The 25,087-nt window shown below is 54.1% G+C and overlaps 2 protein-coding genes across 2 annotated transcripts in view; both read right to left on the reverse strand.

The window, feature by feature from the left end:
• ABCC2 (ATP-binding cassette, sub-family C (CFTR/MRP), member 2) lies at positions 1–17,403 on the reverse strand. Its single transcript, XM_009880472.1, is given in 33 exon segments — positions 1–224; positions 648–842; positions 1,181–1,347; positions 1,601–1,759; positions 2,035–2,178; positions 2,273–2,374; positions 2,772–2,898; positions 3,509–3,568; positions 3,570–3,664; positions 3,767–3,922; positions 4,901–5,055; positions 5,531–5,750; positions 6,014–6,119; positions 6,560–6,680; positions 7,560–7,746; positions 8,047–8,214; positions 8,318–8,494; positions 8,641–8,767; positions 8,965–9,031; positions 9,122–9,206; positions 9,501–9,647; positions 9,992–10,129; positions 10,606–10,671; positions 11,157–11,411; positions 11,914–12,091; positions 12,672–12,853; positions 13,482–13,713; positions 13,954–14,009; positions 14,322–14,444; positions 14,860–14,994; positions 16,062–16,187; positions 16,651–16,824; positions 17,362–17,403. Coding segments are annotated over 33 exon segments (4,602 nt in total). The 3' UTR covers positions 1–94.
• Positions 17,404–20,589: 3,186 nt separating this feature from the next.
• CUTC (cutC copper transporter) overlaps positions 20,590–25,087 on the reverse strand; it is a 5,749-nt gene continuing 1,251 nt past the window's right edge. The window contains exons 2-7 of the mRNA XM_009880477.1: positions 24,596–24,805; positions 23,291–23,326; positions 22,756–22,889; positions 22,135–22,162; positions 21,629–21,734; positions 20,590–21,027 (exon numbers count right to left, since the gene is read on the reverse strand). Coding sequence (XP_009878779.1) covers positions 20,916–21,027; positions 21,629–21,734; positions 22,135–22,162; positions 22,756–22,889; positions 23,291–23,326; positions 24,596–24,805 — 626 coding nt within the window. The 3' untranslated portion in view covers positions 20,590–20,915. The remainder of the gene's footprint in view (positions 21,028–21,628; positions 21,735–22,134; positions 22,163–22,755; positions 22,890–23,290; positions 23,327–24,595; positions 24,806–25,087) is intronic.

Below are 25,087 nucleotides of genomic sequence, written 5' to 3' on the forward strand. Positions count from 1 at the left end.
GGTAGCCTGGCTGCAGGGAGACGCCGATGCCTGCTCGGTGGGTGCTGGCAGGCAGGAGCTGCCCACACCCCCCCTGCACGCTGCTCCGCTCCACCTACAGCATGGTGCTTTCTGTATTCATGATGCCGGCGTCCTTTGCCATGGCGGAGAAGATGCCCTGCTTCTTGAGCAGCTCCTCAGGGCTGTCGTATTCCACAATCCTCCCGGCCTGCAGCACCATCACCCTGGCAGCAGGGAACGAGAAGGCCTGAGCTCCCGGGATCTGAGCCCATAGCACTGCTGGCGCCAGCACTACAGCCCCACCAACCATCACTCCTCCTACAGCCGTGTGATGCGGTTCACCTCTGAGTGCAGAGGTGAGGGCACAGCTCTCCTCCCTGTACTGACAGGGCAGCACACAAAGGGCGTCAACAACTCCTCTATAGCCTGTTGCTGCCAAGAAGGACCCCAAAAAATGTGTCTCCCCACAAAGGCATAACTACTGCCTGGCCATCCTTCCCATCCCTCTATTCTGCTCTCCTAGAAGCTCCATATATTGCTGTCCCAGGCACTGCATTTACCCCTATCCCTCTGGCTGCATCCTTGCTTCTGCTGCTGGCCACCTCTCGCTCCACCCTAGGAGCCCAGAGCCCCATTCCCCACAGTACCTGTTGCTGTCCATGATGGTGTGGAGGCGGTGGGCAATGGTGAGGACAGTGCAGGCAGCAAACTCACTCCGGATTGTTGTCTGGATTAAATGATCAGTTTCCAGATCTACGGCTGCTGTTGCTTCGTCAAGGATGAGGATCTTGGCTTTGCGGAGAAGGGCCCGGGCCAGGCACACGAGCTGCCGCTGCCCAACGCTGGGATGAGGTGGAGAACATGAATTACTAGGTAGACACCAGCATGGCTTCTGCAAGCCTACTGCCACACCCTGCCCAGCCCCCCCAGCCTTGCCCCAGCTGATCATTTGCCACCCTGAGCACCACGATCCTCAGCATCTTGCTCTCTGGCCCACCATGGAAGAGTTGGCTGAGGCTGGCTCCCTGACAGCACTGACTCCTGGACCATTTTCTCCCACCTTCACTCCAAGAAGCTTATGTGCCCTCATCCCTGGACAGCCACTCTGCTGGACGCTGCTGTTCAGGGCTGTTCCCTGGGACCAGGGGAAGGGAGGGGACCTGGGTATGCCTCCACTCACCTCAGGTTCTCCCCTCCCTCGCTCACAAGATGCAGCAGCCCCTCAGGCAGGGCTTGTACATATGTCTTCAGGTGGGCCAGCTCCAGGGCCTTCCAGACCTCCTCATCTGTGTACTGGTCAAAGGGGTCCAGGTTCATCCGCAGGGTGCCAGTAAAGAGCACGGGGTCCTGCCAGGGACAGCAGCATTTTCAGCCATGCCACGGCCATTCAGCAGGGGCAATGGCTCCAGGCCACCTAGTGTGGCTACATCCTGCCCACCCCGTTGCCTGCAGCTGGGCAGGGGAGGTGACGATGGCATGCTCACAGGCTCTGGGACTCCCCACAGCTCCCAGGGATGCACTAAGGACAATGCATTGCCCAGGGGACAGAGCCTGAGGAGGTCATGCAGTAGTGCGACATGGGAAGGTGGGGTCAGCTTACCTGGGGAATGATGGTGAGGTTCTGGCGCAGGTCATGGAGGCCAATCGTTGCTATATCCACCCCATCGATGATGATCGTCCCTCCAGCAGCCTCCAGCACCCGGAAGAGGCAGTTGGTGAGGGAAGATTTTCCAGCCCCAGTCCGGCCCACAACCCCAACCTGTGGAAGCAGCTAGTCAGACCAGCTGGCAGGGTTGAAGAAAACAGGGCAATGCTCTCCATCTTGGTTTGGTGGGCCTTTCTGCCCTGCATCTGCAATCACTATCTCCCAGACTGTTTCCTTTGGTCCCTGTCCCACTGATCAAGTCTCCAGGAGCCACCTCCCGACTCCATTCCTCCCCAGCCCACAGACTGAAGCTAAGAGGACAGAAATAACTTCAACACCATGTCACTACAGAAAGGGTGTAGTGAGGACAGAGGCAGAGAGGTCCTCACCTTCTCAGTGCTCCCAATATTGCAGGTGATCCCCTGAAGAACCAGCTCCAGTTCAGGTCGGTAACGAACTTTGTAGTCAATGAACTGGATCTCGCCTTTGCTGGGCCAGCCACGAGGTGGACGCTTTTCTGTCACCCATGGAGCCTGGGAGCACAGGAGCATTAGGGGTTTGCACCCTGCGATGCTGGCTAGCACCAGGCTGTGCAGCAGGTGTTTGCCTGGACCCTGGTATCCTCACCTCGTTCTTCACCTTTGTGTACTCATGTACCCGCTCCACAGCCACAATGTTCGTCTCCAGCTCCGACGAGGTCCGCACCAGCCAGTTCAGTGTCTGAGTCACCTGCAGGACAGAGCCCAGAGGATGCAGAGCTCAGTGGGACCCAGGAACAACCACCTCCCACCTCAGCTCAGGGACTCATCCTGGACACAAGCATCCCTGGCCTGGCTCTAACTCTCCACTCCCCAGCCGCAGCCCCCACTCCCCAGTCCTTCAAAAGCTTTGCTGCAGCATCTCTGGTGCACAGCAGGAACGTGCTCCTCCACACGGCAGCAAGTATCCCCCTCACACTGGGATGAATGCTCCCCTGGCTCCATAGCAGCTCCCCAGGCAACAGGACACCCCAGCTAATCCCCTTCTCCATGGATCAGAGCTGGAGGCAGGGCAGCATCCTGCAGCCAGCCCAGAGGTCCCAGGACCAGCCCTGTCCTGGAATAAGAAAAAGCTTTCATTGACTCACGTTGAGGGCAGAGGAGACAGAAAGACCCACGATGCCACCGTCCAAAGTGCCCTTTGAAATCACAGCTAGAAGAGCAGAGAAGAAGACCACCAGGCTCCCAACGAACTCCAGACGGATGGCCAGCCACCTGCACCGGGAGAGGACAGCTGAGGAGTGATGGGAGAGGCATCTGCCTGCACGCAACACAGGGGCCACCAGTAAGACCAGCACCCCACCAGCATCCCTGCATACCAGCCCTGAGCCCAGCACTCTACACATGCATGTGATTTGTGGCCAATTCTGCAAGCAGGTTCATTGTACCCGTCAGTCCCTGGGTCTCACATGTAACCTCCTGTGCTGGTAATGCCATGTACCAGAGGAGCCCCAACTGTACCACCTTCATACACCCAAAGCATCTGCCAGTAACACATCAACACCAGACAGTGCTCCGATCACACTCCCACCTGGCCTAGAGCATCAGCCTCTTCCCAGAACCCACCAAGAGCATCTCAGCCCTTGACAGCCCAGCTCACCCTGCCCATGCTATAGGCGCTTTGTAGAAGGCCACACTCTGGCTTTTAAAATTGTCCTAAAATGTCTCCTTCCCACAGATGGTGTCCCTGTCCCAGGCTCCCTCAGTTCCTACACAGACCCTCAGTCCTGAGATCAAGAGGGAGGACTGCAGCATCTCAGGGACCTCCCTCAGGACCCAGATGCGCCTGGGCAGGCCGTGCTGTGGCATAAGCAGTAAAACTGACCTATTTGAGATTATCCAGGAGTAAACAGTTTTCTGATTGATGTCCATGGTGCTCTCATGAAAGGCCTGACACTGTCTCACCAAAGTGGGAGTAGATGGGAGACCTAGTTACAGAGTCCAGACGCCGTAGCTGGCGTGATGTGGAGACATAGAAGCGCTGAAATGAGGGGCACAGCTTGGTTACCGACACAAAGCCCAGCAGCGACAAAGATACTGCTCTAAGCAGGGCAGAAGCTTCTCTCAAGCCCCGGTTACTCACCAGCACAAAATAGTAGCAGATGCTCAAGGGAATGATAACGACAGCAAAGAATGGGGTGGCCAGCGAGATCATGAGCAATGTGCTAATGATGGCCATGAAACAGGAGAGCCAGCTGCGGAAGGACATGGGAATGGTCTCATCTATCGTGAAGATGTCCTGGAGCATACAAAGAAATCAGGAGAAGCAGTTAGTGACCTCAAAGAGAGGGAGAAGCCCAAAGGCTCCCCACATATAGGGTTCCTACACACTCATGTGGTAACACAGTGCCAGACACTTGCAAAAATATTGTATGAAACTGAATTGGTGTTAGGGTCACAACCCCATTTAGGGCCACAGCTCTTAGCTTGGGAACAGCTGACTTAACGGAGAAGCTTTCTAAAATACTCTCCTGTAGCACAGACCAGCCTTGGGAACGGGACCCAGGATGCAGGGGGAGGAATTGAGGCAGAAAGAGGGACAGGGCTGACCCCAGGTCCATGCGGGTGCACCCAGGTCTCCAGCTGGTCATCATCCCTCTCCTAGCTGGGGACCACATACTCCCTCATCTCAGAGAAAACCCAGCAGGCCCATAGGCTTGATCTCAAGAGAGATTTTTATTCCCCAAAATCAAGAGATGTCAGCAAAGGAAGAAGTGGAGTTGCTGCGCACTTGAAACTACCTGTCTGTATTCTCCCCCCTTTTCTCATTTTCTCTTTGTTTTATGAGCCTCATTTAAATAGCAAAGACTGTATATTTTGCTAAGAGTCCACAACCAGGACAACTCATTATGGGACATGAGCTCTGGGCTCCTGCTTCTCTTGCTAATCTACTCTGGACCCTGTTCAGTTTCTCCACATCCCTCTTGGCCAGGTGGCCCTAAAACAGGACACAGTTTCCAGGTGTGGCTTCCCTAGCACTAAGAAGATGAGATAATAACTTGCCGTGATTTGCTGACTTCTCTCCTCCCAATATAGCCCAGGATGTGGTTTGCCTCACAGGCAGCCTCACAATCCACCATGCCCCTCTGGTCCCTTCCAGGCCCTGATCTGGGTTCATCTGTACAGTGCTGAAGAGCAACAGAGTTGTGCCACCACCCAACGCTCTCCAGACCTGCCGGAGCAAACACCTTCTCCGTGTTGGAGCTGTTTCTCCTACCTTGGCAAACCTATTCACAATGCGGCCAGTTGGGGTCGTGTCAAAAAAGCTCATGGGCACCCGCAGGATATTGCTGAGCAGTTGCTGATGCATAAGCCGTGAGGCTCGCATGGCACCAAGAGCAGACAGGATGGTTGCAAAGAGCAGGAAGAGAGCTGCAAGGAGAGCACAGGGTGGTCATCACCAGCTCATGTGTGACACTGGCTCCAGGCACCCCTTACATCAAGTGAGACATCAAGCAGCTCTAACCCAACAGCTCTGCAGCAAGCCACTGTGGTAGTCCTGCATCCCACCTTGTTGGGAGGCCCCAGTAACTGTGTCCCACCACAAGGGAAGAACATTAACCCTTTTGGAAAGCCTTGGGCCCTGGCACTATCTCCATGCTGGTTAAGGACAGTGATCTTTAACCTAAGGGAGCAATACAGATTTCTTGAGGCAATTTATGCTGGCTTCATACTGATATCTGTCCCCAGATGAGCCAGGAGCCAGAGGGAAGGCAGCAGCTGGCAGATGGACACGGTGCTGGACCCCTTGCTCCTTGCTGCACTGCCGGTTGCAGGTCTTGCAAGCCATATCCCTTCTGGACCACACAGCTGAGGTGAGCAGGAACCCCTGTGCTCCCACGCTCACCTTGTGACACCCCCAGTGCCCCAAAGACACCAATGCGCAGATCTCGCTGCTCCGCAGGATAGGTCTGGTTCAGGTAGTGCTGCGCATCGTCAGTCCAGGCACTGAGCCACAGGTTGGTCCCCATGAAGGCGACATACTGTCCGACGTAGCCCATGGCAACCCAGAAAGAATACCACAAGCCAACAGCACGCAGGTACCGCACGTACATGGAGAACTTCACCTGTGGACCAATCCAGCCCATCACCACTGCCCAGCAAACCATGCCCAATGACACCCAGCACAGCCTTGGGACTCCCACCTTGATGCCCGCAGTGCTCCCCACCACCATCTTGCCCACCAGCTGCTGGTGGCAGCTCTGCCTCCTTCAATGCCTCTTGGCTGCAATGGCACCACAGAACACCGGCACTGGCTTCTCTGAGCCAGTCAGGGTCTTGTAGCACTGAGCCAGGGCAGCATAGTGCCCACTCCATCCACCCTCCTCACCTTGCCAGTTTCCACAGTTTCTTTCTCAATCAGTTGCTGGCCCTTCAGCTTCTTGGGGGACTCCTCCTGGGCCTTCTCCCAGGACTTGGTGCTGCTTTTACTAAGGCTGCAGGAATGTGATGGGCAGTGTTAGTCACGGAGTGTTGGATGGGTCCTTCTCTCCTGGGGGTCCATCCCCATACTGCACTGGGCCTCCAGTGCTGGAGCCCTCTGGGAAATAATGTCCTAACTGGGGCAGCTTTGAATTACTCCTGTGGAAACCCTAGGCATTGGCAGCCATGAAATCATAGCCCTTGTCCCGAAAAGCAGAACCAGCCAGTGGCAGGAGTTTCAGGGAGGACCACAGAATAAGGCTGTGACACGCTAATGTGAGTAAAGGCAAGCTCAGATGCTCCTGACCCAGCCCAGCTGATGGTAGCAGCAGGGAGGGAGGCTCCCAGCCCCTTCTCCACAGGAATCCCCCCAGTGAAGTCCCTGGATGTCCAACTCCGAGGGAGCAGTGCAGGGGCCCAGGAAGAGAGTTGAGAGCTCAGGTCGAGTCCCCACCTGCGACTGAAATCTCTCTGACGGATGCTGGCCTCTCGCTTCAGGGTCATGGTCACCACATCACCAGGGCCCTCCTCCACGCAAGGCTCAACGTCTTCATCACCCTGCTCTTCATCCCCAGCTAAAGCGACAGCTACAAGCACAGGGATGAGGGAAGGTAGGGTCAGGCACTGGGGAGAGAGGAGATCCCGCGTACCACACACCTCTGCTGCACTCAGCTCCACCTTGTACCCCAGGCCCAGGCGGTGTCCTACCACCACACAACACACCTTCTCCAACCCTGCTGCACGCCCAGTACAGCAGCAGGAGGAAGAAATCCATTGTGCTGGAGGGAGAACTGACAGGGGATGTAGGGCTAAAGGCCTGCTTGGAGGCAAGTCCCTGCTGCTGACTTATCCCAGTACCACTGGTGGGACCTCAAGCAGACATTTGTGCTACTTTAGTAGGTGCAAGATCTGGTAGGTCGCGACACTCCAGTTCAGGAGCATCTCTTTGAGCAGGTGGAGATGGGTCTTATGGGGATGGACTGAGAATAGGCAGGCTCCAGCTGGACAACTGGGCTGAGCCCAGGCAGGCTGAGCATCCACCTGACCTGACACCACTCCTCCACATAGCACTGAGGGACATGATAGAGATGAAATGCTATTCAACAACATGTCTGGAATATACCAAAGGATCTTTTTCACCCCAGGATCACTAAGGTATGGAGCCTGTTTCCACATAAGATTATGGGACCCATAAACGCAAATGAACTAAAAAAGGAGTGAAAAAATCAGGTCTTTCGGTGGTTGTTCTACCCAATGCCCAGATGCAAATCTTAGGCAGAAAGTCGTCATGCTGCTGATTGCCAGAAGCTGGGAAGGATTCACAGTGGCCGCCACTGGGGGCCTGGGCTGGATAGAGCCAAGGCAGACTGACGGATCAGGTATTGGGGCTTTCATAACCTCAAGACACACACACGGCCCCTCTAACTGCCGCAGCCCCGTTGTGTTCCCAGTACCTGTGGCATTTTTCTCCAAAGCATCCTCCTCCTTGTTGCCGTACAAGCTCAGGAACTGGGCAAAGGCCCCCCTGTTTGCAAGCAGGGTGCTGTAGGAGCCGTGCTCAGACACTGCTCCTGCCACCAGCACCACGATGTTATCGACCTGGGGCAGGAAACTGATACTGTGCGTCACCAAGATCCGTGTCTGCAACAAAGTGGTTGCAGGGTAGTGAACATCAGAGCACCCATCACTCCCCAGCCATGCGCCTGCGGGCTCTCCATCCCGTGCTTGGGGACCTCTCTGCTTATCACTGCCTCGCTATGGGGACACAGGGCACCCCTCGGGGACCCATGAGGCCTCTCCTGGCTGCTGCAGCCCCATGTGAAAGCCACAAGACCCCTCTTTGCCCCAGACAAGCAACCTCAGACTTCCCTGGATGGTCAACACCATGCGAGTGCCATTCCTGCCTGGCTGGGTGGTGGGGAGGAGGCCACAAGTGCTCACCTTCTTTTGCAGCAGCCCTTTTGGCCCCAGCACGTGATCGAAGAGGTACTTGCCGACGTGAGCATCCACAGCAGACAACGGGTCATCCAGGATGTAGATGTCTGCGTTGCTGTACACTGCCCGGGCCAGGCTGACTCGCTGCTTCTGGCCCCCGCTCAGGTTAATGCCCTGGAAAGGAAGAGACATCTCTGAGCCCCGGTCTGGCACAGGGCAACAGCTCTGTCCTCTGCTGCAGGTGCTATGGGAAACCCGCAGTGCCTGGGGCTGATACCTTCTCTCCAATCTCTGTCTGGTCACCCGCAGGCAGCAGTTCCAGGTCTGGCAGGAGGGCACAGGCCTTGATGACCTGCTGATACCTGGCTTCATCCAGTTCCGACCCAAAAAGGATGTTGTCTTTCAGTGTGGCATTCTGGATCCATGCCTGCTGGGGGACGTAAGCTAGCGAGCCCTGGAAAGAGAAACACAAGAACACTGCCACCTCCTGCAGCCTGTCCTTGCCCTGAGCCACCACTCCAGGACCGGTCCTGCCCTGCTGTCTCCCCGCTGAGCTCCCAGGCAGCCCCACAGCCCCCTCCGCCGGCTGGCTCCCCTCACCTGGATGTTGATGTGTCCCTTGATATTCTCCATCTCCCCCAGCATGGCTGACACCAGCGAAGATTTGCCTGAGCCCACAGCCCCCACCACAGCCACCAGGCTCCCAGGCACGATGTCCAGGGTGACACTGCAAAGGCAGGAAGGCTGAGGAAGCAGCAGTGCCAGGTCACCCACCAGCTCCTGCACGGGACCAGCACAGAGCAGTGTCCCTGGGGGCACTTGCCTCCAGCAGCGCCATGAGAGGTGACCACCATCCCCAACTCACAACACAGAAAGACTCCCTCTCCCCACCCATCCGCCCCCAACATGGTGCAGATCACTCACTCTCTTATCGCAGCATTGCCATCCTGCTCCCAGGCAAACGTGGCCTCCGAGAAACGCACAGCGCTGCCTGTCAGCAGAGAGCCGTCTCTCAGGGCTAGTAAAGCCCCGGGTTGGGCCAGACTGTGACCCATAGAGACTAACCTGCAGGTACACCTACCAGCAATGGGGTTGTGGTGGATAGCAGAGGTGTCCAGGTCTTCTCCACCCAGGTAGCGCTCCAGCCTCGCAGTTGACACATTGGTCTGCCATGGCAGAAAGAGGATGGCATGTGGGCATGGGGCACAGCTGGGTGGGCTGACAGAAGCCCCATAAGCAGAGCACCCCATACACACAGCCCCACCCAAGCACCAGCCCAAACCTTGGAGACCCAAGCCTGTGTCATGTATACAAGTGCTGTCCCACCCCACTGCCAGCAGAGTCCTGTGCACTGACCCCTGCCTGGGTGTCCAAGACCCAGGTCCATCACACACCTGAGCCTCATGTGCTGCTTTGGGCAGAGGTATCATGAGATCCCCCTGTGCTATGTGAAGGCTGACCTGCACCAGGGAAGAGAGGACCAAGGGCAGCATGGCCATGGGGAAGCGCAGCACGTTGAAAAGAGAGATGGAAGTAAAGGCCTTCTGTGCGTCCAGGATGTTGTTCTCATCCACCAGCACATAGACAGCAAAGCTGGCCAAGGAGACCTAGGACAGACAGCAGGAAAAGCCACCATCAGTGTGGTTGTGTGCAGCCCAGCCCATCATCCTCCCCTAAGGCCTCAGCAGTGCCTTCCTGCTGGGGACCTGTTCGTCTCCTGCTTCCCTTTTCCTTTGGTCCCCGTCTCACCACTCTGTTGGGACCCCTTTCCACCACAGCTCTTTTTCAAGCAGCCAAGAACATACTCTGCATCCCAGGCATCTGTCAGCCAGCCCCTTCCGCGCTGCAGAAGCACTCCAGACAAGGTTCCCAATCTTTCCCATCCCCTTGGACACAGCCCAACCCCAGCTCTGAGAAAGGTGCAGCCCTCCCCACATCCACTGGCACTCACCAGGAAGGGAGCACACGTGAACACAAAGATAGAGATTGACTGGAGGTAACTGAAGTTCACCAAGTTCTTGAGCTCACGTGCCCGGATCTCATTGACTCGCTTCTCAAATGAGGGCTCCCAGGCAAAAAGCTTCAGGATCTGTGGTACGACCAGGGTGAGAGGGTGCTGGCCTCATGGTAATGTCCACCTCCATGCTCAGCTTGCTGGTGGCCAGCACCTCCATCACCAGCTCTTGTCTTGCTCAGAAGCCTGCTTGGCCACCGCATCTGCCATCTCCTGTCCTGCCCCAAGGCTCAGAGCACTTCCCCACAGCATTCCCACTCCCTTATCCTCGGCTTACGGGTCACTGCCAGCCCCTCTGCCACCATGGCAGCCTGCTCACCACCACAGCCATCCAGGAAACCCCCAGAAAACCCTCTCTTGTATCCCAACCCAACCTTTCAAAAGGTGAGGATGCCAAAAGAATTGCAGAGGCTGAGGTTTGGCTATCCCAGACACAGGCACCCCAAGCTATACTATAACACTGGTGCTGTACAGGTGTGCTGCCTCCAGGTACAGTGCACCAAGAAGAGGGGTGCACCAGCTGCCCAGGGGGTCTCTACTCCACTGCTCACCTTAATTCCATTGAGGATTTCACTCATTATTTTCATGCGTTCATCCTTGTTCTTCATGTTCTTCACCTACAAACAGAAGAGCCAGAGGTGACCTAAACCAGACAGCAGCTCACCCTTGGAAATACATCTGGGCTGTCACAGGGAAAGGAAGGGTAGGCTCCAGAGCCCAGAGAAGCCATCCCACAAAGCTGGACCTTGGCTCCCTGGGGCTCTGGAGAACCTGGGAAAAACAGCACCTCGTTGTCAGGTAGAAGCTAGAGCTTTATTTTATGGTTGGTAATATCTCACTCTCAGTCCTCAAGGCTGCACCCAGCCCTGTTCAAGTTCAGCTGTGATGGTAGAACTGGTCTCAGCTGCCTCCTGCTTGTTACAGCTGATCAGCTCCCAGCTCAGGCTAAAGACACCCCCACCCCAAATCAGATGACCCTCCTAGGCTGGGAAAGGTCCCCAGAATAACAGGGAAGGGTAGGGGAGTGTGGAAAACGAGTGAGGGGAGCAACAGTGGGCCTCAGGAGTGGGAGGCCAGGGAGGATCTTGCACCAACCACTGACCTGGATGGTTTTGGCCTTGGAGACCAGGAACCCATTTATGGGGATGAGCAGCACCATGACCGCAATGCCAGCCAGGACAGAGGGACCCAGCTCTCCCCAGAGGAAGACAATGGACAGGATAATTTGCAGGGGGGATGACCACAGCTGGTGAATGAAGTTGGACATGTCCATAAACCTCTGGGCATCAGCTGACATCAGATTCACAGTCTCTCCCACCGTGGACTCCTTGCGGGTAGCACTGGACATGGTGAGTGCCTGGAGAGAGAAAGCAGGGTCACCGCAAGCCGCTTTGGGGGCAGCCTGGCTGCCAGCAGCGTGGCACAGAGCAGAGAATTGGCAAGCCAGGCTGAAACTGCTCCTCAGTTTGTTCCTGGTGCCTCTCTGCTGGCCACAGGTGCTGTCATCACTGCCTGCACACTGGGAGCCACTGTATGCTGGGGGCAAAGGAACACATGCCTGGGCAGGAATCCCAGCAGCAGTCGCCCTACGTGTTGCACTGCTCTGAAGGGAAACCTCCCGAGGCCCCTGGTAGCTGTCAAACAAACGGCTGCAGCACCCACGTCCCAGGCAGAACCAGCACCCCCAATGCCCCCAGTGCTGTGTGGATGTCCCACAAGCCAAGCTCTCCCTGTGCTTTCCTGGGAAATAAAGGGCACACACCCCAGTCGTGCCAGGTTGATGAGGCAGGCAATGGATGCCGTTATCCCCAGCCCAGCTTGGAGGAAGCCAATGGGGGTGATGACAGGGCCATACCAACCTTCTTGTAGATGGCAGCGATGAGACTGGCACGCACATTTGTGCCGAGCTGGAAGCACAAGCTGAAGTACTGCTGCAGGCAGAGGGACTGGATCAGCGCCGTCAGGAAGAGCAGGATGGCGTACAGGTAGCCTTGCCAGGCAAAGGACTCCTCATCTGACACAAAGGCGATCAGCAGCCTGGAGGGCAGAGTGGCCCATGAGACCCCCACCCTACTGAGACAGACCCAGGCAGGATGCTCCAAACCGATGTAGGGAGAGCATCTTCACAAGAGCAGTGACAGAGGCACTGCCCAGGCAGCTGGCCCAACACTCAGCAAGCTGTGGACCCCCACCCCGGAGACCCTGTATTTCACATACAGCAGTGGGTCACTTGTGTCAGATCATCCACAGAGACTGTGCAGCTCTGCAAAACAAACCGGGCAGGTCCTGCTGGGCTGAGCTGGACTGATTCATGAAGGGCCCCAAAGAAGAGTCGGGATTGTCTCCAGGAGGGGAGCAGGACTGCGTAACAAAGGACGTAGGGAGCAGGGAGCAAGGTATCACCCGTAAGAGCTGGCAGCCAGCTCAGATCAGTTCTTCATTAAACTGTAACCCGACACATTCTCACACCTTTGGTGGGGACACAAAAATTCCCCAGGGTGTGGGGCTGGGAGACGTACACATGTGGAGATGGTGGGGTTGGACACAGGGCACATAGGGAGGTGGGGGGTGCAAAGCCAGGCCAGGGCAGGGACAGGGACAGAGAGAAAGGACTCACTTCAGCAGCTGGGGGCTGACAAACACAAGTCCATCGTGCACCAGCTTGAAAGCCACCGATAGCAGGAGGTTCTGCCAGAAGGTCTTGCACAGGGTTTTCACCAACCAGCCCCTGGTGAAATCCTTGTGAGGGCCGGAATCATCTTTGTTCCCCTTCTTCTTCCTCTTCGGCTGCTTTTCCTCCTAGAGAGAGGAGCCCACACAGAAGTAAAGGAGCTGGTTGTGCAGGCTCCTTGCACCTGGAAGAATGCTTCCAGGGCAGTGCCACAGCCCCCAGATCAGGTATCGTGAATGAAACCTTAGCTTTACCTCCTGCCATATTCCCTCTTGTCGATCTCTGCTCATGTCATACACCCCCAATACTAACACCCCTCTTGTGCGGATGTGCTAAGGACAACTATTGCAAACCCCAGACCAGCCTGAACCCTTCAGGCCAAAAATCAGGCACCCCAGGAAGAATCTGAGGCCAGGGGTGATCACAGAGTGACGCTCAGTCTGACCCTGTTGCTAGGAGGTAACAGGGTTAGTGAAAGACAGAGATAAGGGAGCTGCTTGTACTGCAGACTTGAGGGTAATTCTTGTCCTGTAGGGCAGAAGGATGGAGACTTTCTTGTTCTCTCAAAACATGGGGATCTGCCGAGGACAACGAAGACCTTGTCATGGGCTCCCCCATCCTTGCCTATGGCCCTGCAGAATCAAAGAGGGGAAAACCCAGCAAAGGGGCCTGCAAGGAGGTGAGGTGACCCTACTCCCCAAGGCTGGACCCGGATCTCTCAGTCCCATGCAAGGCCAAGAGTGGGAAGAGATTTACCAGCACCAGGACATCTTGGCTCTGGGCTTTGCTCATGTTATTCCCATGTTCTGGGTCGCCTTCCCGGCGTTTTTTCTTGCGTTTCCGTTTTTCCAGTTCTGCTTGGGCCTTCCTCACCGCAGTCTTCATGTTCTTCTCCAAAACAGCGTAAATAGCCTGTGTCTTGTCTTTACCTTTCAATTCCCAGACATCCTCTATCTCCAAGGGCTTGCGATAGCCCTTGAAAACTGTGCTGTGGAGCAGAGAAATCTCCCCTCAGCAAGTCTCCAACACTACACCTGAGGGAGAGTCCTTGCTGCAAATGCAGAACCTTCACACTCAGCTTGGCCTTGAGCTCAGACTGCACCAAGTGTGATGTCTCTTATGACTAACTCCAAGCAGCCTGTGCTGCAGGCTCCCCAAAACAGCACTGACTCAGACCTAAAGTACCCCCACATTTCACCAGCCCAACCTCCCGCAGAGCCCAGCTCACCTGGTGTACCATTCAAAGGTGATGGAGCTCAGGAAAGAGGCTGTCACCTCTGGGTTCTAGGGTACAAAGCAAAGTGAGTACCAAGAGATCGTTGATGCTGTGGGATGGCATTGACAAGAGTTGACTCAGCACTCCCAGCCATTAAGGAACCCCAGAGGTTTCAAACCATGCCAGCTCCTGCCCCAGGAGCCCCATCTCATAGCCAGAAGCAGCCCCACCTTGGACACACATGCAGATGCCCCAGGCTGCAGGCTCCAGCTCTCGCTGAGCCCCTTGCTGACGTCCCCCAACCTGCCCTCCCAACAGGGGGCAGGAGGAGTCTCTGCATGGAGCCCACCCCGCCCCATGCAACAGCATGGACCTCGCACCTTCTTTGTGATTTCCTTTGTTTCTGGGGCGATGTCTGAGAAGCCCGAGACAAGGAAGAGCAGCAGCTGGAGCCCGTAGGAGATGAAGAAAAGGGAAAACCGTGGCACGTCGGAAATTGGTGCCTGCAGGAATGGAGAGGCCAGGGTGACTGTTGGGGCTTGTCTCAAGGCCACTTGGCCCTCAGAGACAAGATTCATCCCCAGGACAGTGAACATGGTTGAGCCCAACCTGGCAGTGCAAAACTTGTTCTGGGTCCTGGCTCAGCTTTCCTTTGCCACCCCTCCCTGCTTCTCCCTGACCTCCCATAAGCCCATAAGGGGAGAAATTGGTCCTGGAGAGCTAATGCCTACCCAAAGGGACAGGATGAATTCAAAGAGCAATTCCTTCTCAGGTCTCTTCTGGTTCCCCAAGGTCCCTAGGGCAGCTGGGACCTCAGTGATACCACTGAGAGCTTGTCAAGAGACGAAGTCTGAAGGGACTTTCTTTGGGGACAGAACAAGACCACAGGGAAGCACAGAGCTTCCTGCCAAATCCAACCTGTAGGGCTCTCCGGAGCAGTGACTGGAATGGCAATATCCCACAGAGCAGGGACAACGTCCAAAAGCAGAAAAGTATCCCCGAGTCTCTGCGCAAACAGAAGCGTCGCGCATCATGTATCAGCAGGACCAGGAGCTGGGGAAGAAAAACCAGTCAGAGGTTCAGGTAAGGCTGCAGGACTAGGTCTGGGCTTTAACCATGCCTTTGGAGCGTGTGTCCCAGAATGCCGGCACACGTGATCTGCTGGGATTCTCTGCAGTGAAAACACTGAACTCCCAGTGCCTGAGGTCGCTGCCAACCCTACATAAGCTTCAGAGTTAATTGCACAGGGCAAAGGTTTATTTCAGGAAGACATAAGGCTCCTCATGGGAAAAGCAAGGTCTGAAGACACCCTAACATTACTATTTCTCTTTTTAGCTGTTCTCAGTCCAGATTCTCAGCTATGCCCAGCTGTGAAGAGTCACACCCTGACTCCTGCGTATTGCCTCCAGACCTAAAATTAAAGCCAGACCAGAGACCCAGCAGTGCAGGCTCTCTGGGCAATCCCTTTGGCTTATAACCTCACGTGAACTCTGCACATGAAATCAAATTACACAACAAAATACAAAGGATAGCAAACAGCGGTATTACTTTTGCTTTTAAGTTTAGCTTCTGAGCGTTATGGCTTTGATAAGACTGCTAGAATACCCCATGTCTCATACAAGATAGCTACAACTTCCATCAAGCTAATAGCCCCTATGTCCTCAGCTTTCTGCTCTGCCTGGGTATCCTGTGGCACTTCTCAACTCTTCTCACGAAACTGAGCAGCAACCCACGGGAAGCTGCGAGACATCAGAGCAGCAAGCCACGGTCTGATGTTCACGCTGTGCCATCAGTCCTGTGAAACCCACACTGCTGCTACTGAGGCTTCTGCCAGAAAGCTCAGCTACGCTCACACGCCTAGTATCTAGCTCAGCTTTAAGGATAAAAGGACGGAGCACCGTACAACCAGACACCCGCCCTCAACCTATTGCCCTTGTGCACCACCCACACGTGTTCAGGGCTCGTCCCTACCCATCTTCCAGGCTATGCTTCCCTCGTGGACACGGCTTCCAGCTGATCTCTGTGCTACGGGAAGTTTTCTGCTGCTTGGCCCCGCGGTCTCACGCCCCGTCTCTTTGGTGTCACACAGCACATTTACCGGCTTCCTTCACATCCCTTACCCAGGTGGCGATGTACAGGCTGGGGTTTGTGTACCAGACAGCTGGCAGGGGGTCCTGCTCTGTGTCCTCTACAAATGCCAGGGCCAACTCCGCCACTGCCGTCAGCACCAGCAAGGTAGCCAGCACCTGCAGGGAGAGGGGAGCAGCCGTGAGCTGCCATCATGAGCACTGGGAATCGCTGGGAGACAACGCAGTCAGGCATAAAAGCAGTGTCCCATACAAAGTTACACCCTTTCCATCCCAAACCTGGCCCAGGAGAACTTTCTAGGGCCCTGTGAAGCTGCAGTACTTCCACAGGAGCACTGCCATCATTTTAAGCTTGGAGGATAACAGCCCACAACACGAGAGGCCCCAGTACACCCCTCAGCCCTCCCACCCAGTGCATCCCAGCCCTGCTAACCCCTCTGGCCCAGACATGCCTTGTCCTGGTCGCCCTGTATATTTCTGTCCCAGATGGTGCCCTAGCCCATTGCTCCTTCTCTCCTACACTTCTCATCTCTCCATCCCGCACCTGACTTCAGCTTCCCACTCACCACTCCATCCCAGGCTGCCCCAGCCTGCCCTCTGTGTCCCCTCAGCCCCACTCTACCTGTTTGATGATGTAGAGTTTGGTCACAGATGATTTCTTGGCTCTGGATTTGCACATGGGCAGGAGCTGCCATGGAGCCAAAATCCAGAAGAAGCCAAGGGGGACCCAGACCAGCACGGTCTGCTGGAAGCACACAGGCAGGTCGGCGTCTGGACGAGCAAGGTAGGAGGCATTCTGGAGGCAGTGAAGACACACAGCCAAGTCACTTGGAATGGCTCAACCCTCAGACCCAACGCTCCTATAGCTTCTGCCAACCCTGCTCCACCCCATCGCACCCTCCTCCTCAACACCCCCCTTCCTGCCTGAGCATTTCAGCACTCTTCCGAGGTCCCAGGTGACATCCCCCTACCCATCTATCTGCATGAACCTGGGACAGCCTCCCCCACAACCACCCCTTGCTGGAGCCAAGCCAGCTGCAGCTGCTGGACCCAAATGGTTCCCCGAGAGGTCCGTGCAGGGTGTCCTATGTTCCCAGCTGGGCTGCGGGGCTAAAACAGGACAGGGCTCGCTCAGGGAACTGCCATTTGCAGTCTCGCAGATACCACCCAGGGGGTGCACAGCGCTCAGTGTATAAATATCAGAACCTCAACCAACCACTGGCAGTTGGGTCCCACTGGCCGAACACTCTGTGAGCCTTAGGATCTACTGCTCTCCCCTTCCACTGAGTGTCCTACCCCAAGAGCAGGTGATGGAGGTGATGCAGCCACTCACCCAAAAGACAGAGCCGCAGAACTCATCCAGGGCTGCAGACATGGTTCAGGCAAGAAGAGATGGCAGCTCCTTCCCCTCGCTCTGCCTGGTTGTGAGAATCCTGGGTTGATGCTTGGGACAAAAGTCCCCACACACCCTCGAGTGGTGTTGGGACAAAATCCTTGATGACACGCAGTTAATTGTTAACTTGGTCCTGTTGCACAACACCCCAGACCAAAGCAGTGACCAAGAGGGCTTTGTAAACTGCATGGCCTCTGGGGAAGGGAGAGGAGGAAGGCCCAAAAAAGAGATGAAAGGGGAGATGCAGGGAAGCCGCTGTCACAGTCACTGCAGGACACCACAGCCATCACTCAGAAACCACAGCCTTCATCAGCACACACCAACCGAGACAAGCTTGTATGGACCCACTAAAGACAACCTGCTTTGGTGCAACAGACCTTTTCTGCCAGAACGAGCCTGCTGAATGCTGCCAAAGAGTCCAGCAAAGGCTGGTCCCTCAGGAGCCAAAGCAGACAGTACCCTTTTTCTCATGTACCACCCAGCAAGGAGGTCCTGGACACCAGCAAGTGCTCCAGGTCTGGGAACTTGCAGCATCTGGCAGCTGAGCTTACCGCACGCTGCAGCGGTCTTTCTGAGTCCCCGGGATCCAGGTTACTTCTACCAACTACTTCTGGCCTGCAGAGCCCGGAGCCTTTCCCGGCTCTTCCATTTCCTTCTCTCTTTCCCACATCTCTATGTTGTCTGCATGTCACAGCAGCTGACTGACCCCAAAACCCAAAAGAGACTATGAATCTTCATTCTAAGGCAACTCCCAATACCTGAGACAGCCAGAGGACCATTCCCAAGGAGGATGACTGCCACTAAATCATCACCCGGCTGCTTAGAGAGGTGGAGGTGTGGGGGCAGGTAGGGATGGTGCTACTCTAAGGCTGGAACTGAATTTGCTTTATCATGCATGCTCTTAGAGAGCAGCAGGTAAAAGGGGAGGGTAGGGTGGCTGCCAGGATTCTGCTGTCTCATTGTTCATGAAGTTAGTAGATAACTCACAAGTCAAGGGTGATACAATGAGTAATTGCTCAGGAACAACCCCCTCTCCATCAATAGCAGAGGAAGGTTCAATGTCCAACTCATTGGTTAATTATTATTGGCTTGTCTGATTAAATCCACTTGGTTTTGTAAACAAAGCTACCCCTAGTGCGAGGTCCTCCAGGCCAGAACCAATACACTGCTGATGAGAGCAGCAATCTGATGCAACGGATAAGAAATAAGTGAATGGAGCAGTCACTCCCCCAGCCCTTCTCCATCCAGAGTGCTGACGTGATTCTTCTTTCTGCTCTCTGGCACAGGTGTCCTCTGGCCTGGATCGTACCCTGGAACACTGCAACTAAGGGCAGCACTTGCTCGTGACACCTTCGGGTTTAATGCTTTGTCCCATCGCTTCTCTTGGTTTTCAGCCCGTGTCACAACCCACTCTCACCCCGTCTTTGGTGTCGCATTCAGAGCTGAAGTGGTCTGCTCACCACAGGCTGCCAGCTCTTTAATGTTCAAAGCAAGCACGCCACTTTCTTTATCCCTATACCTGGGACATGCTCCTCCTAAAAACCCACAAAGCCACCTCGCTGTCCTTCAGCTCCTTCCAGAGTTTCAGAAAATGTTCACTGGGACCAAGCTCATCAAAGTGGTAAGATCTCTTTGGCCAAAAATACCACACCATTTCCCTGTGCTCCTCTGCCTTTACCCCTCTGTTGTCCACCATCTCATAACCTAAGTTTTCAAAATTAAGTGTTGCTTCATGCCCGTCTTACACAGGGTCTGGTCCAGGACAGAGGCTTCTGCAATGCAATCTACAAATTAGTCCAGCCCTCACTGCTTGTCTCCGTTTCTGAAGGGTTTGTTTCTCTGCTGTTTGTTATGCTGTAACTCCATGTGAGTTCAAAAGCCTTTCTTTCTTACCCTTTCTTTTTTTTTTTTTTTCTTTTTAAACTTTACACAGAAGGCAAGAACCAAACTGTGTTTATGGTGCTGGGGCAGCTGTGTCAGCAGAACATTCACGTGAATTTTACTACCCGTATCTTAATTATCGCTGTGATTCATAAAATCTCACAACATAAGCCATGAACTCTTAAATAAGGTATTCTGAACTATACTAACTATAACCACAAATTTAATCATTTCTTCTTCTGAGTTGGGATCCTTCCTATTGCCCATGTATCTGCCAGTGCTGAAGCTGGCTCCAATGTCAGCACTAAGCAGCCATTCCCTTCCAAGGTCCTACGTCGAGAACTACCACGTACGTTCCCGAGGTGTGTTTTGGGAGACACTGATGCCTCTCATGGATCCATGTGAAAAGGTGGATGTACTCCTTGAGCTGAAGATATGTAGCTATCTTGGTTATAGGTTTTCAATGACCTGATTCTGTTTAAGGCAACCCAAGGTGCTGCCACCTTCTCAAATATTACATTTTCCTGTACATCCTCCCAGGCTGCATGCTATTGCCAAGAAGGGCAGACAAATCTCAACCCTGTTTTTTGCTTCCAAAGAAGGTCTGCGATCTCTGCTGTCAGGGGAATCTCTTCAGCTTTGTGGATCTTTTAGAGAAGAGCAGGAAGCAAGAATAAAGGTGTTTTATCTCTGAGTCTCTACTCTTTTAATGGACCACGTTGACACCATTCAGATCTTTCGTTGGGTATTTTGCAGCGTAATTGAAATGAGTCTAAGGCTTCAATTCTGACTAGGCAGCAATAACCCAACTGGCACATTGTCCCAAGCACTGTCTGGAGAACAAGCAGATGGTTTGTGCTTCATGTTAGAAAAAGGACCTGGAAACTCCCGAAGAAAAAGCACCTTGTCCTCCCTGGGGAATCTCACCATACGCCCATCCCACCTCAAGCACTCACAGGCCCAGGATGCCTCACAACTACTTCACCTCATCAGTCAGGTAGTTACAAGTTCCTTCCCGTTAGAACTTAATGTGTTCATCACCTCCGTGTATCAGTAAGAAGCTCATACGTGCTTCTCTCTACCTAGCAGCTGGTGCATTTCTAATCCCCAGCTATGCTACTGGCTGACCGCAGCAGGCCCCATTTCCCAGCTGTGGCTATCACATTTCCTTCCCTGGCATTCTGGATGTGATCGTTTTCTCCTTTGGTGCAGTAAGGGTCTGACAGGCTATGCAACACATCACAGTCTTACCTGTAAAATAAAAATAAATTAAAAAAAAAGCACAGGAAGAGGGAGGCAGCTGCAGTGTTTATTTGACAATCACATGCAGTGCTACACAATTCGGTCCCCTACTTGCTCAGCTCCCTTCCTCCCAAATACTGCCGAACAGCTTGTTGCCACAACATCTGGGAATGAGTCCTTTTATTTAAAATGGCCAACGTAATTTCCAGGCCAGGGACGGGTGATTCAGGGGAAGCCAAGGGAAGAGATGTCAGGCTTCGTCACCTAGTTCACATCCTCTGCAGCCTGAGGACGGAAGCAGTACCCATCTGTCCATGTGGCAAGGAAGACCCTTGAGTCTCAACGCTCTTGTCCCAGCATGGTGCCTTCCACTACAGAATGTTCTTTGCGATCGCGTTCAGGGTCCTCACTTTGGCCACATCTGCCACCTTTATGGAGTATTCAGGGGCAGAGAAGGACGCTCCCATGGCAACGTTTGGATTTCTGTCAGGAAAGAGACTGGTTACCATGTGCAGGTGATACAGATGAGGAAGACATACGAAGGAAAATCCACTCTCTCCCCTAGTCTCAGCAGTGGCCAGAGAACCTGCTGGTGCCACCCAGACCAAAGATGAGGCAGCAACAGAAAGAAGAATAATCCAAAGGAAAGAAACAACAGCATAAACAAAAACCCAGTGCAGACCTGCAAATGTAAGCTATTCCTCCCTCATTCCTCAGAGACACATCCCACTGGCCTCCCAAACTGACACACTCCAGTGTTAAAAGGTTTAAGGCAACTACACCAGAACCCGCCTTCCTAAGTGCCACACAAGTGCACTCACAAGCCCTAGGCCAGCAGTAGCAGAAGAAATGCCCCAAGGATCCCGTCAGGCATGGAGCTCGTGTCCAGACGATGAGCACCACTGGGCTGGTGTGCTGCAGAGTACAGAGCCAGGCATCATGATCCCAACCACGAGAACACAAATAACACTGAGAAAGCTGTCTGAAATTTATGCCTGTTCTACAAACTCATGTTCACATTAATCCAGCTTTTCCCTTTTACGGTTTTCCTGAAAAATAAATGAAAAAATAAATAATCAGTTACCTGAACTTCATTCCTGAGTCCCGGGCTGAGCGAGCAGAGCAATGAAACTCAGAAGCAGTGGAGCCTTCCAGAATCCTCTGCAGGTTGCGCTCTGTGATGCCACCCCCTGGTGGGAAGAATCCCTGTGTCACATACAGCGCAGATGGCACCGTCCCAGACCTGACATCACCCCAGGACCTACCCCCCAGGGAACAAGCGCCATCTACACAGAGAGGAAAAGACATGCCCACAACGGAGACGTGGGCATGAGAAAGGAGATGGGAAAAGCCATGGCTCATGTCCTCCCACAGATCTAGACCTGTCCCCAAACCCTCTGGTGACCTGCAGCTGCAGGGCTCTGCCATCCCCAGCTGGCTGTGTGGCCTTTATTCACAGCAGGGCAGGAGCTCCTCCTCCTGGGGACCTGGCTCAAAAAGCCAGATCAGACAGCGCATCCCAGGGCGAAAGGCTAGGAAGCAGGGGCTAGGGACTACGGGACCTGTTACAGATGACAAAAAAAACATTACCTGGCACCACCACAATTCTGCCCTTTGCCTGCAAGAAGAATAATGCGTTAGTAATATTGCTCAGCACTACACCCATACGTCCAGCTGTGGGGCAGCAAAGAAACCTTACATCCAGCACCTTCAGTAAGCTCATGGATGTCACCATAGCTTATAATAGGTGTACTCTCACCCATCTTTTCTGTACTATTCATGCTTTACAAGGAAAAGTGGAAAAGACTGCAGTTACAACTAAGACAACTTGTCACCACTTCCTCCTACCTCTCTATCCCACCTCTCAGGTACATCTGTTGTATTTTCCTGACGGGAACTGTGAGACCCCAGCCGAGACCTCACTTTGCTGTTTATGTGGGCTAATCACATCAGCTGCTGAAACCAACTCTTACCGCCCTCCCAGGCTGTGAGCAAGAACAACCCAACCAGTCTTTGCTGTGGGAGACTCCCAGGTCCAGCCCACATCGACTTGGGAAAACAGATCAAGGCCAAGCCAGACAAGAAGAGCAAGTGCTCCTGGACAGAAGTTCCCTTACAAAAATGAGGGCTTTTCCTTACAGAAAGGAGCTGCCTCCAGGCAATGCCCAGGAAGCAGCCACGGTAACTCAGGGGAGCACAGGGATCACTCACCTGTTCCGCAAGCCTCTTAATTAAGGACAATCCTTCCAGCGCTGAGCTGTCACAGCCACTCGTCAACACCCGCTCAAACCCCAGAGAAATCAGGGTCTCCAATGCCACCACAGGGTCGTGTACCATGTCAAAGGCTGAGAGATCAACAGAACAGCTCAGAAATCACTCTGCTAATTGTGCTCAAGCCCTGTCTCCCAGCCAGCTCAGGAGCCCAGGAAACAATGACAGGAGGGATCCTTCTCACAGCTGGCCACCTGCATGGGGAGCCACAACTGCTGACTATAACGTCCCCCCCGCAGCAGTGGCAGGGCCATTGTGCTCAGGTCCTCAGACACCTCCTCCCCACACATGACAGCCCCCAAGCCTGGACCCCCTGGACTTTTCATCTCCTGGGGGAACAGCACAGCCACAGCCTGCTCTGGCACAGCATGCAAAACTTTCCCCCCCTCCAAAGAACGACCACAGTACATCAAGCTCAGCTCACTCCCAGCCCCACCTTCCGCTGGCAGCGGGGTCCCTGTACCAGGCGACTCACCTCGGTGAAATGTGACTGGCAGGGGACGGCACACCGCTGCAATAAGAAGACATATGGTCAGTCAGTGCTGGCACAGAGAGTTCCTTGTGCTAGAACCAGAAACGCACATAAGATGAAAGAGGTCAAAGGCTTCTCAGCCCATTCCTGGGGAGCTCACTTCTGAGCTCCCAGTACTTGCTGGGAATAACGCAGCTGCTGCTCTTTGGCCAGGCTCTTTAATGAGGAAGAGTTCTTCTACTCTTTGAGGAAGCAACAAACCTTTGTTTTTATGAGTAACACCAAAGTGCCCCATCTCATCTAGATGATACAGAACCCTCATTCCCACCAGAGATGTCTTTCTCTGCAGGAAGGAAGTAGGGAAGTTGTCTCCTCTACCTGGGGAAGGGACAGGACCAGCGCTCTGTGGTCCTGGAGAAGACCAAAGGACCTAAAAGCAGGAGAGCCAATTTTTGTGATTTCTTTCACTACCTACAACTTCTGCTCTCAGACCACAGTAAACTTCACCAGTGGTGCTCTGTTTACTGGGTAAAGCTTATTTATTTCTATGAAAAGAAATTCAACTGCCTCCTGCCCTGAAACCACTGGTTCCGGTAGAACACCTAATTGCTCTAGTGGAGGCAAAGCCTGGCAAGACCCCTCTCTTTTGCTGCACTCCCTACAGCACATTTATCTTCACAGGAGAACCGCAGCAACGCATCACCAGGGAAAGGCTCAACCCTCTTTAGCTTTGGCTGTAGCTCACAGAAAAGATATGGAAGCAAATTCTCTTTCTCTATAGGTGTTAGGGGCCCGGACTAACAATTTCACACTGCAGCTTCAGTAGCCTTTTATATGTTTCCACCGCTCTTTCTCATTATCTTTTCTCACTGGGTGCGTTACAGGAAAAAAATAAAGATGAATTGCGAGCTACCCACGAGGCCAAAGTCCAGGAGAAACATATTCTAGACACCTGTAGCAGGGACTTAAGGAAAACAACAAAGGCAAAGAAAATGGAGAAAGGAGAGAATGCAACAGTGTAATACTCTGGTGCCCCCAAAGCAGCTCAACTATGCCTCTCTCCTTCTTAGACCCTGCTTAGACCTGGTCTCAAACTCTACGTGAACTGCTTAGGGCAGTGGCCCTTGGTCTGCAAAGCTTCTTACCTATTTAGTGTGTCGCAGCTGGAGAAAGATGGCAAGGCCACAGGCGAGACATGCAAACCCAAACACCGTGCAGTTCTTTCTACAGCACTGGACACAGCAGCACTGAACTCCCAGCCACAGCACAGATATCGCACAGAACACTTCTGACTGGAGACACCCTTACCCAGCAGCGCTGTGCAGAGCTCTGTATCAATGCGCCCATCCTCAGTGAGGGCCCCAAACACCAGCCCGTCGGCCCCATGCAGCTTGGCAAGGCGGATATCGGCTTTCATCACTTCCACCTCACGGTCCGAGTAGAGGAAATCTCCGCCGCGAGGTCGGATCATCACGAACACGGGGACTCTCACGCACTGCTTCACCACCTGCAGGAGTCCTGAGCGGGGAGGGAGGGAGAGAGGCAGCTTTAACCAGCGGGGGGAGGCAAAGCAAGACCGGGACCTGGGAACTCGGTCTTGGCAGTGTTAGGTTAATACTTGGGCTTTATGATCTTAAAGGACCTTTCCAACCTAGACGATTCTATGATGCTAGGGCAAGCAAGAGATTTATTGAGAGAGCAGGGCTTCTGCTCCCGCCTCCTGCGGGGGCTCAGGCAGAAATCCGAACAGTGGGGAGGGGGACACGGGACCGGGGGAAGCCACGCCGGCGGGAGGGGACA

The sequence above is a fragment of the Charadrius vociferus genome, unplaced genomic scaffold, assembly GCF_000708025.1.
Source record: "Charadrius vociferus isolate BGI_N301 unplaced genomic scaffold, ASM70802v2 scaffold443, whole genome shotgun sequence".
Taxonomy (NCBI): domain Eukaryota; kingdom Metazoa; phylum Chordata; class Aves; order Charadriiformes; family Charadriidae; genus Charadrius; species Charadrius vociferus.